Raw genomic sequence first — 16866 nt, 5'->3', positions numbered from 1 at the left:
TACAGTCTCGTCTCTGCTTTCAATCCTGAACTATTACTCACCTAGTTGCCAGCAAGGAACAAAGATCTAAAAGCTGAAACCATCGTTGCCTATAGATTTTCTCTGTGTCTTTATTCACACCATTGGCAGAATTACAAGCCACAGAGCTTATATCTGTATTTGAAAAGCCAATCTAAAAAGCTACGGAGACTGGCCTGGCCAGTGTGGCTCAGTGGCTCCCATGAACCAGGAGGTCACAGTTCAATTCCAGGTCAGGACACAAGCCCAGGTAGTGGGTTCTGATCCCCATTAGGGGCATGCAAGAGGCAGCCAATCAATGATTCTCTCTCATTATTGATGTTCTCTCTCTCTCTCTCTCTCTCTCTCTCTCCCCCCTTCTATGAAAACATATATTTTAAAAAGTAAAATAAATAACTATGAAAATTGTATTAATGTCAATAGCCATTAAATCCTGAAATTTCTAAAAAGTTTAATATGAAAACAAAATAATTCTGTTATTGGTGCAAATTTTAAAAAGTGCTCAGAGTTAATTATATAGAAGCTTATTATAAACAGAATACAAATTATCTTTGACTAAAATAAGAATTTAAATTGCAATTTTCAAGGCTTTTAAAAAAAACCCTGTTTTATCCACTGAACTCAATTAAATAAGTAAACATAAATTTCTATGTAAAAACACATTTTTTAAGTTTAGCTATATAGTCTGAGGCTGCCAAGTTCATAAAGAGAAGCTACTGAACCAGCCAGCTAGATCAATTCCATGCTGAGAGAGAAAAGATGCATTTTGCACCTTTCTCAGGAAGAAGCCACATGATCTGATGACAGGATCTCCATCTCTAGGAAGCCTGTTCTGCAGTTAGTTGAACTGGGTAGAGAAGTGGCTTGAAAAGGAACAAAAACTAATGGTGATAATAATTTTTCTTTTTGTGAGCATTGATTATGTACAATGTACTTAAATAATTAACCAGTACTGTTGCACTTATCCTCACAGCCTATGAGTTAGGTAACATCATTAAAGTGTTCCCCTGAAAGAAATGTATTGTTACATTGTCCCCCTGGGTTACTCCTGTGTGTGGATGTCTCTTGCTCCCCACATTTCTCCAGCTATAGAGACAATAGTTATCATGGGATCCACGTCCTTCTGAATCTATTGAAGTGATGTGCTGATTATTATATCATAGAGGTTATTGCTTGTTAAGAAATTATGCAAGTGCTGCACAACAAAGAACACTTATTAAGCATCTATCATATTCACAGATCTGTAGAGAAAAACATTAGACAAAATCTATGAAAATAGATAATGATAGTCAATATACTCAAAAGATAGTTTACTTCTTTCTTTTATTTTCCCTTGTGGTTATACAATAAAGATTCTGAGGGGATTTTTCTGTTCCTCCACTTAATTGTAATGTATTTCTGTATGTATGGTCAACCTGCAGAGCGCTTTGATCTTGTCATTATACATGAATGTTTGAGGAGGTATTTCCATCCTTATTTAATATGTATTCTGGACATGCACTAAGTAAATATCATTGTAATATTTCTCTGGCTTTCATGGCTGTGCCAGATCAAAAAGAAAAACATTAAAAGGTAACATAAACCACAACTAAATTAATAATTATCTATGGGTTGGATTTAGAGATTAAGACAAAAAATGACATCAAGAACTGAAATCCAAATTGAAATCCTTTGCTAGTGTTTAAACAAGACTACAGACTTCAAAGCTGAAAGTGTTCTTATATTTGTGTTTTAGGTGTTCTTAGTAACTAAAGATGTCCCTTTTCAACAATATGTTATAAGTAGAATCATGACTATCCTATTATTCTAGTATTATTTGGACATCTGAAAAGTTTTGAGCTACTTTAATAAAGCATCAATTTTAGAATCTTAAATAATTGTCCATGATTATAAAAGAGACAATGCCAGAATATGACATTTTGATATAAAAATAATACATTATCAATATAATTCATGCCTTTAAATAAAGCCAAGGTCCTTAAGATTTAGATTTTGAAAATATATAAGCATTAGGATAAAATGTTCAGAGAAAAAACACAATTTTATTTGATGTATAAATTATGAAATACTAATTACATTAATAAAGTAATAATTAATTTGTCATCAATCCCATAATCCTATATAATAAAGAGGTAATATGCAAATTGATTGTCATTCCCTCACCCAAGATGGCCGCCCCCATGTGGTCACAAGATGGCTGGCAGGGGAGGGCAGTCGTGGGCGATCAGGCCAGCAGGGGAGCAGTTAGGCTTTGATCAGGCTGGCAGGGGAGTGGTTAGGGACAATCAGTCAGGCAGGCAGGCGAGTGGTTGGAAGTCAGCAGTCCCAGATTGTGAGAGGGATGTCCGACTGCAGGTTTAGGCCTGATCCCACAGGTGGACATCCTCTGAGGTGTCCCAGATTGGAGAGGGTGCAGGCCAGGCTGAGGGACACCCCCCCCCTCCCCCAGTGCATGAATTTCGTGCACCAGGCCTCTAGTATGGGATATAAAAGTCATTTGAAAGTGATAATCTAAGGAAATATAAAATAAAGCATTACTTTGAACACTAAGAAATGTAGAAATCATAATGTTAGTGTGGTTAAAAGGTAAAGCTCATTTTAAAAGATAAATTCATGCATGATAATTAGTAATAGAAGATTCATATATATATATATCCACAAATATATTTCCAATAGTCTCTCCAATGATATAATAGATTTAATATGCTTTTGATCATTCACAAATACTGATTAGTTTTGATGTATTGTGGAGATAGCAGGCGGAGAGAGAGCACACAAAAAAGACAGGATCTCTAACATTCAGTAGCTCGTTACATGTAGGATGAGAGTCACACACTTGTATTAACTACAAGTGTTTTTGCAGCAAAAAGACAGGAGTAACTTCATAGTAATAAAACTGTTAGCTCATTCAGGATTAGAAAGATGTTCTTAAGTGATATTATTGTTTGACATTCTGAGGACAACTTTGCCCATACATAAAGAATCTTGGCACCAGTAGCCGATTCAGATCTCTGGTCTAGAAGAACTGGAAATTTGAAACAGGCTAGGGTTTATCATGTACTTATGAAATTGAGAAGTTACTATTTTCATCATTTAGAAGACCTCAAATATCCCCATTCAAATTCCCCTCTCAAAACTCCCTCTACATGTACCTGCAGTGTTATTAATCACTGATCATGTCTGAAAGGATCTACTGCTCTTAGAATAAGAATTATATTTCTAATGTTTGAGACATTTCCATTGTGATGCTCACAACTATTTTAAAATTTATGGAATGGTGCTTCAGTCTGTTGCAAATTGAGAGCATATGTTCACCGGTGACAAGAACCAGAACAATACCATACATTTTATGAACTGTTAATAAGTGTGTAAACTGGTTGTTTTGTAGCCAAAACTCTGTTACTACTGGCATTAGTTGACTTTCCAATTTGGATTTCTGCTTGAAAATGAGTCTGTTCTAAAGTTATAGCTCGCTTTTTGCCCTACTTTTGCTCAAAGTAGGATCAGATTTCATTTATGGAACATAACTTTAGGAGGAAAAAGAAATGGGGCTGCACTGTTGCTTCTTTGTTCTTAGGCGAAGCCAGCATTCTCTGTTTTAGACTTTGTGCTCATTTCCAGAAATTTAGCAGGCACCAAAACATGTCTGTTGAGTACACTTGTCAAACCTTGTCCTTTCTTTTCAATATATGGTTCTAAATTGGATAGATTAACATCCCTAGCATGGCATGTCAGGTTTTGGAGAGTGTCTCTGCATGAAAAACAATTCATTATCCATATTTTGTAAATGTATATAACAAATCAGATGGTTTCTTCAAATATGCTTTTAAACTAAAGAGCATTTTAGATGTAAATGATAATATTTTATTACTTTATTTTAATATCACTTTGTATATGCAGTTCCCTCCCCTCATTTTACTTCCTCCTCCAATAGATTAGCATTATCATTAACAAATGTTTAGCAGTTATCTGCAATTTTTTTGAAAAAAATTGTTTCAGGAATTGTGTACTTCAAAGATAGAAGATATAATTCCTGTGCTTGAGGGTTTTTTCTTTTCTATCAGTCACCCAAAGTTCATAGTTTATACTAGGATTTACTCTTAGTGTTGTACATTCTATGGGTTTGACAAATTTATAATGACATGAATTCTCCATGATAGTATTATACAGACTATTTTAACTGCTTTTAAAATCCATTTAGCTCCTCCCATTCCTCCTCTCACTTCCCAAACACCTCAGGAAGTTTTGAGATATTTGAATATATAGGCAGAGGGGAAAAAATAGCAGCCTTCCATAAATATGTTCCTAAAGAGTGTTTGCAAAAATAAATATAGAAAGGGTTCAGGAGAGGAAATGATCACTCTGGCCTGAAATGAGCAGCAAAGGCTTAGCTTAAGTGGAACGTAACAGGAGAATCAGAATCTTGAATAAGTAGAGAAATAGAGGAAAAGGTGTTCAGATTGAGAGCCTGAGTGAACTCTAGAGGTAGGGTGTGTATATGATAGGTTTTTGGTATTTAATATGTGCTGTTTTAACAATTCTTATAGGGCCCAAAGACCTTCGGGAACATGTTTGTATCACATCATGCCTAGTATCAATGAAGTGAGTCACTGATGTTCAGAGATTTCATTTACATCTGACCATAGTTTCTGTTATCCTTCCTCAGTGGCCTATTTCTAATGGGAAGTTTCTTAAAGATCTGGGGCAGTATTGTTAGCCAAAATCAAATATTGACTCTTTTTTTCTCTCTCTCAGTGGATATTAATTAGGTAATCTTGTCCCAGATAGAAGTGTAATATAAAGGAGTAATGAGATAAGTTTGGAAATGTTGGGAGTTACAGGGAACAGATAGTCAGAAATTACCAGGAAATATATGTTGAACACCTATTATGTATTAGTTACATTGTGTTTACTACAGTGAAAAATCACTGAAATTTATCTGTATCTACAAATTTATTGATTCATAAAGAACACAAAATATGAAACAGAGAACACAAAGACATATGGTTTGATTCTGAATTGGGAAAGCACATACTTAAATACTGAAGGTCATGGCTATGAATTAAAGCCTGCATTAGGAGCCTTAACACTGGCAGAAAGCACACAACTCTTAAAAAACATCTTTTATACAAATTCAAGGGGCCTCTCATGTATGTTATCAGTCTTGGTACACATTTCTTGGTAAATGCGTGTCTTTTCTGTTTGGGGTCAAAAATAGAATTCCTGTAATAATTACTAGAAGGAAAACCATTAACTAGAAGATGATGTCTCCAGGGGATAAAACAAGAATGACAGTTTTAGATTATGTAATGTTATTTTAACAAGGAGTTACTCAACAAAAGCATTTGGCTTTGTTGAATTGTAAGGACATAGGCTACAAAATATATGTAAATAACAGTGGACACAGTGGACATTTTTTGCCTTTAGTCAAAGGGCACTGTCAACTGGTGAAAGGGCCTTCTAGGTACTCCCAATTATCTAAAGAGGGAGGGTAATTGCCTTTCTTTTGATAACCCTGAGTGTACTTTGATACTCACACATGGTCATATTGAGAGCCACCTAGGCTGCAGGCAACAGTGTTAATCCTGAGTCTGAGTGGAGAAACAGTATATATCATAACAAAGAACAGTTGTTTGAGATTGTTGCCTGTTTTGCAGTAAAAATTTTTCTTCTTTTCATCAATAGGCAATTGAAAATGTACTATATAAGCAACATCATCACTCTGAGCAGTAAGATTAACTATGAAACTCAGAAAACCTTGTAAATTTGGGCTAATTTGGAGAAAGGTCAGTATGAATTTTAATATTGTTTCATTGATCTTTAATGTAAACATTAATTTGAGCTAATTAAATACTTACAAGTTGAAAACTTGCTGCAACTGCTTCAATAAATAGATAAGTTTATGAAAATATTTTAAAACCTGTTTTCTTAGGCAAATAAAAATGTTTCCTACAACGAGGCTTACACTCTCAATATACTTCACAAATCTTACAGTATGTGTGAGTAGGGAACTCAATTCAACCCTCCCAGCGAACTGCCAGCAGGTTGGCTTCATTAGTCACCACCTATGCATGAAAACTAGTCATACGCTAGTTGTACACTCACTTGAGAATAACAAGATGTGAAAGGTTTTTGTATTCAGTTATCTGTATAACTTTTCCCCTAACATATATTTAAAATAATCACTATGCACAGTGTATTATGAGCCTCAATTTCCATTCTATAAATTTTGAGATATAATATTTGTCCTACTGATTATTATGAGGATCGCATATACATTATTTTTCTCAGGTGCACATAACATATATGTGAAAGTTTGTACTGAGACTCTAAACAATATTTTGTGTATGCTAAGCATTGTTAATAGTATGCAAGAATGGAAAATTTGTCTATATTTGCAGTACAGATTTCTTGAAAAGTACCCTCAATTTCTTTTTTGTCCTAAAATAAGCAACTCTCAACACTTCATGATATCTAGGCCAGTATAGATTAAGTTTTCTCTACCAGATTATAAAACTGACCACATTTATCTTTTGGAATCTCTTATAAAAAGATGGAGGTGCTCTGTCCTTGAGTTTGAGCTGGTCTTGTGTGACTTGCTTTGACCAATAGAATGCAATGGAAGTGATATTGAAACCATTTTGAGCCCTGGACTCAAGAGGCCTTACATTCTTGTGCTTCCTCTTGGAACCCTGCACCAAAATATGAATAATCCCTGACTAGCACCCTGGATAATGAGAAACCACATTGGGGCAGACATAAGCCCTCCAGCTGGAGGTCATTTTAAGCAATTTTCCAGCTCATAATGCAGCTGCCTACAGAGGATGAGAAAGCCCTACCGAGTTCAGAAAAACCACCCAATTGAGCTAATCTTAAATTTTTGTATTCAAAATAAAATGGCAATTGTTTTGAGTGGCTACGTTTTATTGTCAATAGTTATGACATGGGCCACATGCGCACTAAGACCACAAAGAAGGAGGCACAGGTCATCATCAAGAAGTACTACAGGCGCCTGGGCAATGACTTCCACACCAACAAGCGCGTGTGCAAGGAGATTCCCATTATCCTCAGCAACAAGATCGCGGGCTATGCCATACATCTGATGAAGCGGATTCAGAGAGGCCCCATGAGCGACATCTCCATAAAGCTGCAGGAAGAGGGGAGGGAGAGGAGAGAAAACTATGTCCCCGAAGTCTCAGCCCTATATCCAGAGATCATTGAAGTTGATCCTGACACTGCCGGAGACCAATTCCAGCATGTCATAATTTCAAGAGTTTTTCAAAAGTTTGATGGAACTTGGGGACTCAACAGGGTTGATCACACATGTAGTCACCTGTTGGGAATGGCTGAGGGCATTTCCCCAAACCTGAAAAGGGATGGTTGTTTGCTGCCAGACAGCTCAGGGCATCTTAATCTACATGTTATTGCCTCTTACTGGCCAAACACCTGAACAGCTGTAGGCTAATTCCCCCATTCTGACAATGCTTGTGTATACCCTTTGAAGTGTATATCTCTGCCTCGCCTCAGGACAAGTTGTGTTAATAAAAAGCATGGGGTCCTGAGATGAGGAGAACTTAGAATTTAGATCTTAATTTCCTTTAAACTAAGCTCCTCTGACCCCCAAATGCCTTTCAAAATTATATTTCATCTCTGGACTCCTATTTAATCTATGCACAGCCTTCTCCAGATTCCCGAACCCTTCTTTATGCTGGGACAAGAACCCCGGCATGACACTAAGGAAATGCTGAAGCTCTTGGACTTTGGCAGTCTGTCCAATCTGCATGTCACTCAGCCTACATTTGTGATGAATTTCAAAACACCTTGTGGAGCCATTTAAATCTTTTTTTTGTGCTGTAATATTATCAATAAACTATGGACAAATAAACAAAAATAGCTATGAGGCAAAAACCTAATTGATACACCTACCAATGGTAATAATACAGAACTAATGCATTAAAGGTTCAACTCAAATAATCTCTTTCATGTCATTCATTTTTCTTTTTTAAAAATATATTTTTATTTACTTCATAGAAAAAGGAAGAGGGAGAGAGAGATAAAAACATCAATGATGAGAGAGAATCATTAATTAGCTGCCTCCTATACTCCCCCTAGTGGAGATCAAGCCCACAATCTGGGCATGTGCCCTGAAGGGGAATAGAATCATTATCTGGTTCAAAGGTTGATGCTCAATGATTGCAACACTCCAGCCAGGCTCACATGTCATTATTGATTCTGTTTTTATTCACACTATCAGAATACCTTTCACTTGTCCCATTATAATTACACTAGAGGCCCAGTGCATGAAATTCATGTGTGTGGGGGGTCCATCAGCCTGTCCTGCACCCTCTCACAACCTGGGACCGCTGGTTCCTAAGTGATAGCCTGCCTGCCTGCCTGAACGCCCCTAACTGCCTCTCCCTGCCTGATTGCCCCTAACCACCCTCCCCTGCTGGGCTTATCACCCCTAACCGCCCTTCCCTAATGGCCTGATCTTCCTAACTGCCCTGCCCTGCCAGTCTGATCACCCCTAACTGCCTCTGCCTAGGCCCCTGCTACCATGGCTTTGTCCTGAGAAGGACCAGATGACCAGAAGATGTCCAGTTTACCCTGTCTAATTAGCATATTACCCTTTTATTAGTATAGATTGTTTTCATGAAACAGTTCTCTGATCTTTGAAGACCATTTTGAATTCTCTACATGTGCTCAAATAATTTAGGAAACGCTTTTGATTTGATGATATCTAGAGTGAGCATGCTCTCAATGAATGGACAAGTCATTAATAAAAATATTAAAGAGCACCAGTTTTCCCCCTAATTGAACTCACATATTACATTATTCAGTAAGTACTATTCTTTAATTGAAAATGTTATTGGGTTCCCCTGTTGCTTTTGGGGGTGGTCTCCTTGTGATATCACAAGCAAAATAATTTTCTGAGGCTCACATGGGAGAGCAAGTGATTTATATTTGTATGGAATTAAATCCCCGAGTTTCCAAGGTCTCAATTCATTTTGTTCCACCAAGGAAGAAGTGTCGCTGTGGCTTCAGTAGAATCAAAGCCAGTATCCAGAGCTTCTATTCCATGAGTGCACAGTTTAATACAGCAGCAGGCCAGCTAAATTTATGTTCCCAGCTGTAATTCATCGGTCCATTACATGTAGGGTTTGCAGGGTCACATGGCTGTGGAGGGAACATGGGTGAGTGAGTACAAGAGAACCACAAGAACCAAGAGCACCCAGAGAACTAGCTCCTTGGTTTGGGGGATTAGCTATTTCCAAATTTTTTCAGGCTTGCTTTGACCCTGCCTACTCTGCCAATGATCGCTGTTCCTGGGTTTGACTGACAGGCATTTCCCCTATGCCACTCCAGCTTCACTGCTCATTTGCCCATCTCCCCTTTGTCCAGTCCCTTCCCCCCAATAACCTGTAGGGAATGGGGAAGTGTGAAATTACACTGGTGAAGCTGCCCAAATGACATGCCTATTATGTCTGGCCTTCTCTTTGCTCCTTTTCTATTCTTAATAACTAGCTAATTATAGCAGTATCAAAAATACGAATTTAGGAGAAATTAACTTTTATAAAGGTGTAAGATTATCAATTCTATTATCAAATCAAATTCTATTATCAAATCAGTTCTATTATCAAATCAATTATATTATCAAATCAAATTAAATGTTACAGATGCTTTATCAAGCTCATTCACATGTGTTAAAATTATCCACATTTTAAAGTGAGAGATATATATGAAAAATGTGTGTCTGTGTTTCTTATGCATACTTAGAAACAGTAATATTTTTCCTATTTTATACTACCAAAATGAAACTTTCTATGAAAAATGAACTAGCATGTAAGTATGGAATTTTAAAAGGCTGAAATGGTTTATGTCCAAATAAGCAGAATGAAATAATGCACATAAACAGCTTGTACACATAAATTATATCTGCATACTACTTTTTACTCATCTTACTGATTTATTCACAAAAAAGACAAGAAGCATAATGAGGATATGCATGTGTGGGGCAGGGGATATATGAGAAATCTCTCTACTTTCACCTCAATTTTTCTGTGAATTTAAAATTACTTAAAAACAATAAAGTCTTAATTTATAGAAGACAGTAAGAAGATCATTAGTACTGAGCAGACACACTGACAGTCACATATTAGATTATATATCTATACTAATAAAAGGGTAATATGCTAATTAGACCAGACATCTTCTGGATGTCCTTCTGAACAAAGCCACGATGGCAGGGGTGAAGCAGAGGTGGTTAGGGGCGATCAGGCTGACAGGCAGATGAGCAGTTAGGAGCTAGTGGTCTCGGATTGCAAGAGGGACATCCCCCAAGGGGTCCCGGATTAGAGAGGGTGCAGGCTGGGTTGAAGGACCCCCTCCCCCGTGCACAAATTTCATGCACAAGGCATCTAGTCTGATTGTAATGATGATAGAAACTGTCAGTTTTTTCAATCATACACAAACATCAGGCCAAGAAGCCACCAAAAGGTAATAATTATGCAAGATTAGTGAAATAAAATAAGAATTAGAGAAAATAAAATAAAATAAAATAAGGACTAGCTTATTTTGTTAAACTATCTTAGAGAATCTATTATCTTTCAACATAAAAATACTTAAAAAGTCTGCTGAACATCAAAGGAAGATCAATCTGAATTAACAATGGCTGATTACAAATTGTTTTCAAAGAGATTAATTTCAAGGGCATGCAACAATGCAGAATGTAGCCAAATGCATCATTGGGTTCTCTTTCAAAAATTGTTGTAATAATTTATATATTTTTTCTTATTTTGCTAGTTTATTTATATTTGGTATAAATGTAAACTTCAGCTTTATGCTTAAATTATTTCTAATTCTCAATTACTAAGAACTTTACCTAATGTTAATATTTGAGATAGATTTATTAGTAATATTTTTCAATTTAAAAAATGAGACTCGGGAGGAGAACCAAGATGGCGGCATAGGTTAACGCCGGAGTTTGCTGCTTTGAACAATTACTTCAAAAGTGAAACCAAAAAACGGAAGGGACATCACCCAGAACCACAGGAACGCTGGCTGAGTGGAAGTCCTACAACTAGGAGGAAAGAGAAACGCATACGGACACTCAGAGGAGGCGCAGTGCTGAAGTCAAATTCTGAGGTGCGGAGTGCGCGAAGCAGGCTGGCGGCGGAGGGCGCAGTTGGCGTTTTCAATCGGGATGGAGTTGCAGACTCTGAGCTTCAGATACGGGCGAGTCTCTAGGGACCCAGACTCAAACGGGAGAAGCGGGACTGTCTGGCTTCGGTCAGAGCGAGTGCAGCTTTCTCTCTGAGCTTTGCAGCGGGTACTGGGACTCAGAGAGGCAGAGCCCCTGGGGACAGGACTGAGAGCCGCCATAACTGCTCTATCCGGCCCACCCTGTTGATCCTGTGCGACCCGCCCCGCCCAAGCCCTGCACACAGGCATTTGCCAGATAGCCTCAGGCAAACGCCAGATTAGCACCTCCCTAGAGGACAGAAGTTCTCTCACTGCAGACACAGCTGATTCTCATAGCCACTTGGCCTGGAGGTCAAACCCTCCCTGGTATTAGCTACAACAATCAAGATTTAACTATAAAACTGCGAACAAAGACCACTAGGGGGTGCACCAAGGAAGCATAACAAAATGCGGAGACAAAGAAACAGGACAAAATTGTCAATGGAAGATATAGAGTTCAGAACCACACTTTTAAGGTCTCTCAAGAACTGTTTAGAAGCCACCGATAAACTTAATGAGATCTACAAGAAAACTAATGAGACCCTCGATCTTATATTGGGGAACCAACTAGAAATTAAGCATACACGGACTGAAATAACGAATATTATACAGACTCCCGACAGCAGACCAGAGGAGCGCAAGAATCAAGTCAATGATTTGAAATGCGAGGAAGCAAAAAACACCCAACCGGAAAAGCAAAATGAAAAAAGAATCCAAAAATGCGAGGATAGTGTAAGGAGCCTCTGGGACAGCTTCAAGCGTACCAACATCAGAATTATAGGGGTGCCAGAAGATGAGAGAGAGCAAGATATTGAAAACCTATTTGAAGAAATAATGACAGAAAACTTCCCCCACCTGGTGAAAGAAATGGACTTACAGGTCCAGGAAGCACAGAGAACCCCAAACAAAAGGAATCCAAAGAGGACCACACCAAGACACATCATAATTAAAATGCCAAGAGCAAAAGACAAAGAGAGAATCTTAAAAACAGCAAGAGAAAGAAACTCAGTTACCTACAAGGGAATACCCATACGACTGTCAGCTGATTTCTCAACAGAAACTTTGCAGGCCAGAAGGGAGTGGCAAGAAATATTCAAAGTGATGAATACCAAGAACCTACAACCAAGATTACTTTATCCAGCAAAGCTATCATTCAGAATTGAAGGTCAGATAAAGAGCTTCACAGATAAGGAAAAGCTAAAGGAGTTCATCACCACCAAACCAGGATTATATGAAATGCTGAAAGGTATCCTTTAAGAAGAGGAAGAGGAAGAAAAAGGTAAAGATACAAATTATGAACAACAAATATGCATCTATCAACAAGTGAATCTAAGAATCAAGTGAATAAATAATCTGATGAACAGAATGAACTGGTGATTATAATAGAATCAGGGACATAGAAAGGGAATGGACTGACCATTCTTGGGGGGGGGAAGGGGTGTGGGAGATGTGGGAAGAGATTGGACAAAAATCGTGCACCTATGGATGAGGACAGTGGGTGGGGAGTGAGGGCGGAGGGTGGGGCGGGAACTGGGAGGAGGGGAGTTATGGGGGGAAAAAAAAAGACGAACAAATGTAATAATCTGAACAATAAAGATTTAAATAAAAAAAAATGAGACTCATTCATTAATAATTTTTTTCTGGCTTAGGTATGTTTTCATTATACTGTTCACTATAATGCTTTGTTTAGTTGTTGATAAAATGTGGAAATTTTTTATACATTTCTATGGTTTATGGGAGGGTGAGGACAAAATATAATTATAGGTTTCTTCGGGAAAACTGAGGATATGATTTCACAAAAGTGTAATCTTTCTATGGGAAGATGTCAAGTTACCTGTTTCTTAGCATGGTATCTATAGAGCCATGCACACTATCTGCCACATAATATTTGCTAAAAGATAGAATAAATAACTTACTAGCAATCTTGAATCAGTCACTAAGGAGGTTTTAGAATAAAATTTCAGGGGAAGTTATAGGAAAACATTTTGTTATTACTATACTTTTATTATACTTACTAGTGGCCCTATGAACAAATCTGTCGCAAGTAGCTGGCTGTCACTTGCCTGAGCTGGCCGCCCCGCCCACCGCCGCGCACAGCTCTCTACTGCACATAGCTCGCTGTTCCACCCTCCTGCTGTTGGGTCGTTACATGATGACATCCCAGACCAATTTGCAAATTACCCTATTATAAGTATAGATTCTGTTTGCTCATTGTTATTATTTTAGTGTCAACCATTTACAATTAGAAAAGGAAGGATGACCAATAAAAGCAGTTTCCAACTTACACAATGACTTTAAAAAGTTTAAAGTTTGTATTTGGGAACTCAATATGTGCTTTACCATAGAAAAAAACATTTGAAATAATTAGATTGCTGGTGCGGAACACAAATTCCTATTTGATCACTACATAGCTAAATTATATTACTAATGGAACAAGTCTAAATTCCAAGTTCACAGAGTTGCAGGACACACAATAGCAAGAACAAGACTTTCTCTCTCTCTCTTTTTTTTTATAATAAGGTTGTCCAAGGTAGTATATATGCTAGAGGCCCAGTGCACAAAAATTTGTGCATTCGGGGGAGTCCCTCAGCCCGGCCTATGTCCTCTCGCAGTCTGGGACCCCTTGGAGGATGTCCACCTGCTGGCTTAGGCCTGATCCCTGGAGGATCGGGCCAAACCTGGCAGTCAGACATCCCTCTGGCAGCCCGGGAGCCCTTGGGGGATGTCCACTTGCCAGCGGGGAGCAGGCCTAAGCTGCAGTCGGACATCCTTAGCACTGCTGAGGAGGTGGGAGAGACTCCCACCACCACTGCTGTACTGGCAGCTGTCAGCCTGGCTTGTGGCTGAGCAGAGCTCCCCCTGTGGGAACGCACTGACCACCACGGGGAAGCTCCTGCATTGAGCATCTGCCCCCTGGTGGTCAGTGTGTATCATAGTGACCAGTCATTTCTAGTCTTTCTGCTGTTAGGGTCAGTTTGCATATTACCCTTTTATTATATAAGATAGAGGCCTGGTGCATGGGTGGGGGCCAGCTGGTTTGCCCTGAAGTGTGTCCTGGATCAGGATGGGGGTCCCGCTGGTGTGCCTAGCCAGCCTGGCTGAGGGGCTGATGGGTGTTTGCAGCTGGTCACACCCCCTTCAGGATGGGGGTCCCCACTGTGGTGCCTGGCCAGTCTGGGTGAGGGGCTGAGGCAATTTTCAGGCTGGTCAAGCCCCCCCGGCGACAGAAGCTCCCAGCCTCTCCTTTTTTTCTTTTTTTCTTTTTTATTCTGGGATTTATTTACCTTCTATAATTGAAACTTTATAGCCTTGAGAGGAGCTCAGAGCCAGCCAGGGCGGGAGGGAGGGAAGCCTCCTGCTCCCTCCAGCTCTGTGGCCATGGCCGGCTGAAAACAGGTTTCTGGGGTTTATTTATCTTCTCTAATTGAAACTTTGTTGCTTTGAGTGGAGCTTAGAACCACTGCAGCAGGCGGGAAGCTTGGCTTTCTCCATCATTGGGGCAACCAAGCCTCCTGCTTGCTCCAGCTCCGTGACTGCCGGCCGCCATCTTGGTTAGGTTAATTTGCATATAGTCACTCTGATTGGCTGGTGGGCATGGCTTAAGGCATAGAAAAAGTATGGTAAATTTGCATGTTTGTAGTTTATTAGCGTAGATATATATATATGACTAGAGGCCCAGTGCATGAAATTCGTGCACTGGGGAGGGATGTCCCTCAGCCCAGCCTGCACCCTCTACAATCTGGGACTTCTTGGGGGATGTCCGACTGCCCGTTTAGGCCCGATCCCTGTAAGATCGGTCCTAAATCAGCAGTCGGACATCCCTCTCATAATCTGGGACTGCTCGCCTGGCTGCCTGCCTTATTGCTCCTAACCACTTCTGCCTGCCAGCCTGATCACCCCCTAACCACTCCCTTGCCAGCCTGATCAATGCCTAACTGCTCCCCTGCTGGCCCGATTGCCCCCAACTGCCCTTCCCTGCTGGCCCAGTTGCCCCCAACTGACTGCCCCTGTTGGCCTAGTGGCCCCTAACTGCCCTCCCCTTCAGACCTGGTTGCCCCTAACTGCCCTCCCTGCTGGCCTGGTCCCCCCAAACTGCCTTCCCTGCTGGCCTGGTTGCCCCCAACTGCCCTCCTCTGCAGGCCTGGTAACCCCTAACTACCCTCCCCTGCCAACCATCTTTGGCTGTGGGCACCATCATCTTTGAGGGTGTGGCAGTCAATTAGCATATTCCCTCCTTATTGGCTGTGATCACTGCCATATTTGAAGGCGGGACAGTCAATTAGCATATTCCCTCTTTATTGGCTGTGGGCACTATCATCTTTGAGGGCAGGGCAGTCAATTAGCATATTCCCTCTTTATTGGCTGTGAGTGCTGCCACTTTGCAATGGCTTGAGGGTCAATTAGCATATTCCCTCTTTATTAGATAGGATTGTTTTTGGGCTCACTTATCAGCTTTTTAAATTTTTAAAAATTTGTCCTTCTTTAGGATCCCAAGAAGTCTCAGGAGCTCTGTCTATCAAAGTATGAGATATAACTTACCTTCTTTCCTCTTCATGTTTAAATAGAGCAATTAAGAAGGAAACATGCTAATTAAAGCAATTCACACTGAGGTAGGAATAACTGAAGGTTTTTTAACAAGGTTCAAGAGAGATATTTGCATTTGTATTTTTAAAGGAGATCATTAGCCAAACTGAACTTTAGTTGAAATAATTTTAGGCACTATTTCAAAGTAAGGTTAAAAATAAAGATGATGTGAGTGAAGACATTTTGGAACGGTTAGCTAGAATAATAAAGCTTTATTTTGAATGACTTGGGGTATTGTTTCCTTTGCACTATCTTTTAATTTCAGAAATTCTTTATTTCTTTATTTTTCAAGACAGTTGCCCAGGTTGTTATTATTCATTTTATCTGAACTTGTTTTGAAAAAATAATATTTCTCAGTGAAATTATATTGGTATCTCTTATTAGAAGATAGGTAGAACAGAAATTAACAGGATGTTGCCTGGAAGTCAGACACATTGAAATCAAGAAATGCTTTGATTTTTCTCAAAACTTTGCTTTTGTAGCCAAAATAACCTTTAATTCTTCTTTTTTTTGAATGGTAATGGCAGTAATTTTTTTTCTCTAAAAAACTGAAAACTAAACCCATACATAGCTTATCTCATATTTTGTGGCTCTGAATTACTCCTGGCAGGGGAAGGTGGGGTTTTGTGACAGACACATCAGGCTGTGTATAAAAAAATATTTTCCATATTTTTAAGGAAAAATGTGATATATAAAATGCCAAAATTTCATATAATTCTCTCGCAAAAAATTATTTTCTCATGAATGTGTTTCTCATAAAAAAAAATTGGTACGAACATATTGCTTTCTCTCACCAAGTGTCTCAGAATGTATGATTTTCAATGCCAGTTGCTATTTTTACCAGAGTTCTATTGTCTTCCTCATTGATGTGTCTCAGCAATGGTGACAGGTAGCTGTCATTTAGGGAAACAAAGCTTTCCTTGTTTACAAATGATTTTTACTAAAGTTAAATCTAAAACACTAAAGTTAAATTTATTTATTTTTTATCTTTCTAAGGTCTGCTTTTATTTTATTTTAAGTTTT

General features: G+C 39.0%; 2 protein-coding genes across 11 annotated transcripts in view; one reads left to right on the top strand and one right to left on the bottom strand.

The window, feature by feature from the left end:
- ROBO2 (roundabout guidance receptor 2) overlaps positions 1-16866 on the bottom strand; it is a 1562785-nt gene that overhangs the window by 758873 nt on the left and 787046 nt on the right. The gene's annotated exons all lie outside the window — the stretch shown is intronic.
- On the top strand, positions 6962-7855 carry LOC118676093 (40S ribosomal protein S17-like). Its single transcript, XM_036349430.1, has 2 exons — positions 6962-7248; positions 7747-7855. The coding sequence occupies exons 1-2, from the start codon at positions 6962-6964 to the stop codon at positions 7853-7855; spliced, it is 396 nt and encodes a 131-aa protein (XP_036205323.1).

Source organism: Myotis myotis, unplaced genomic scaffold, assembly GCF_014108235.1.
Source record: "Myotis myotis isolate mMyoMyo1 unplaced genomic scaffold, mMyoMyo1.p scaffold_m19_p_2, whole genome shotgun sequence".
In the NCBI taxonomy this organism is placed as follows: Eukaryota; Metazoa; Chordata; class Mammalia; order Chiroptera; family Vespertilionidae; genus Myotis; species Myotis myotis.
The sequence above is the reverse complement of the archived record's forward strand: the minus strand, read 5'-3'. Positions and strand labels throughout refer to the sequence as shown.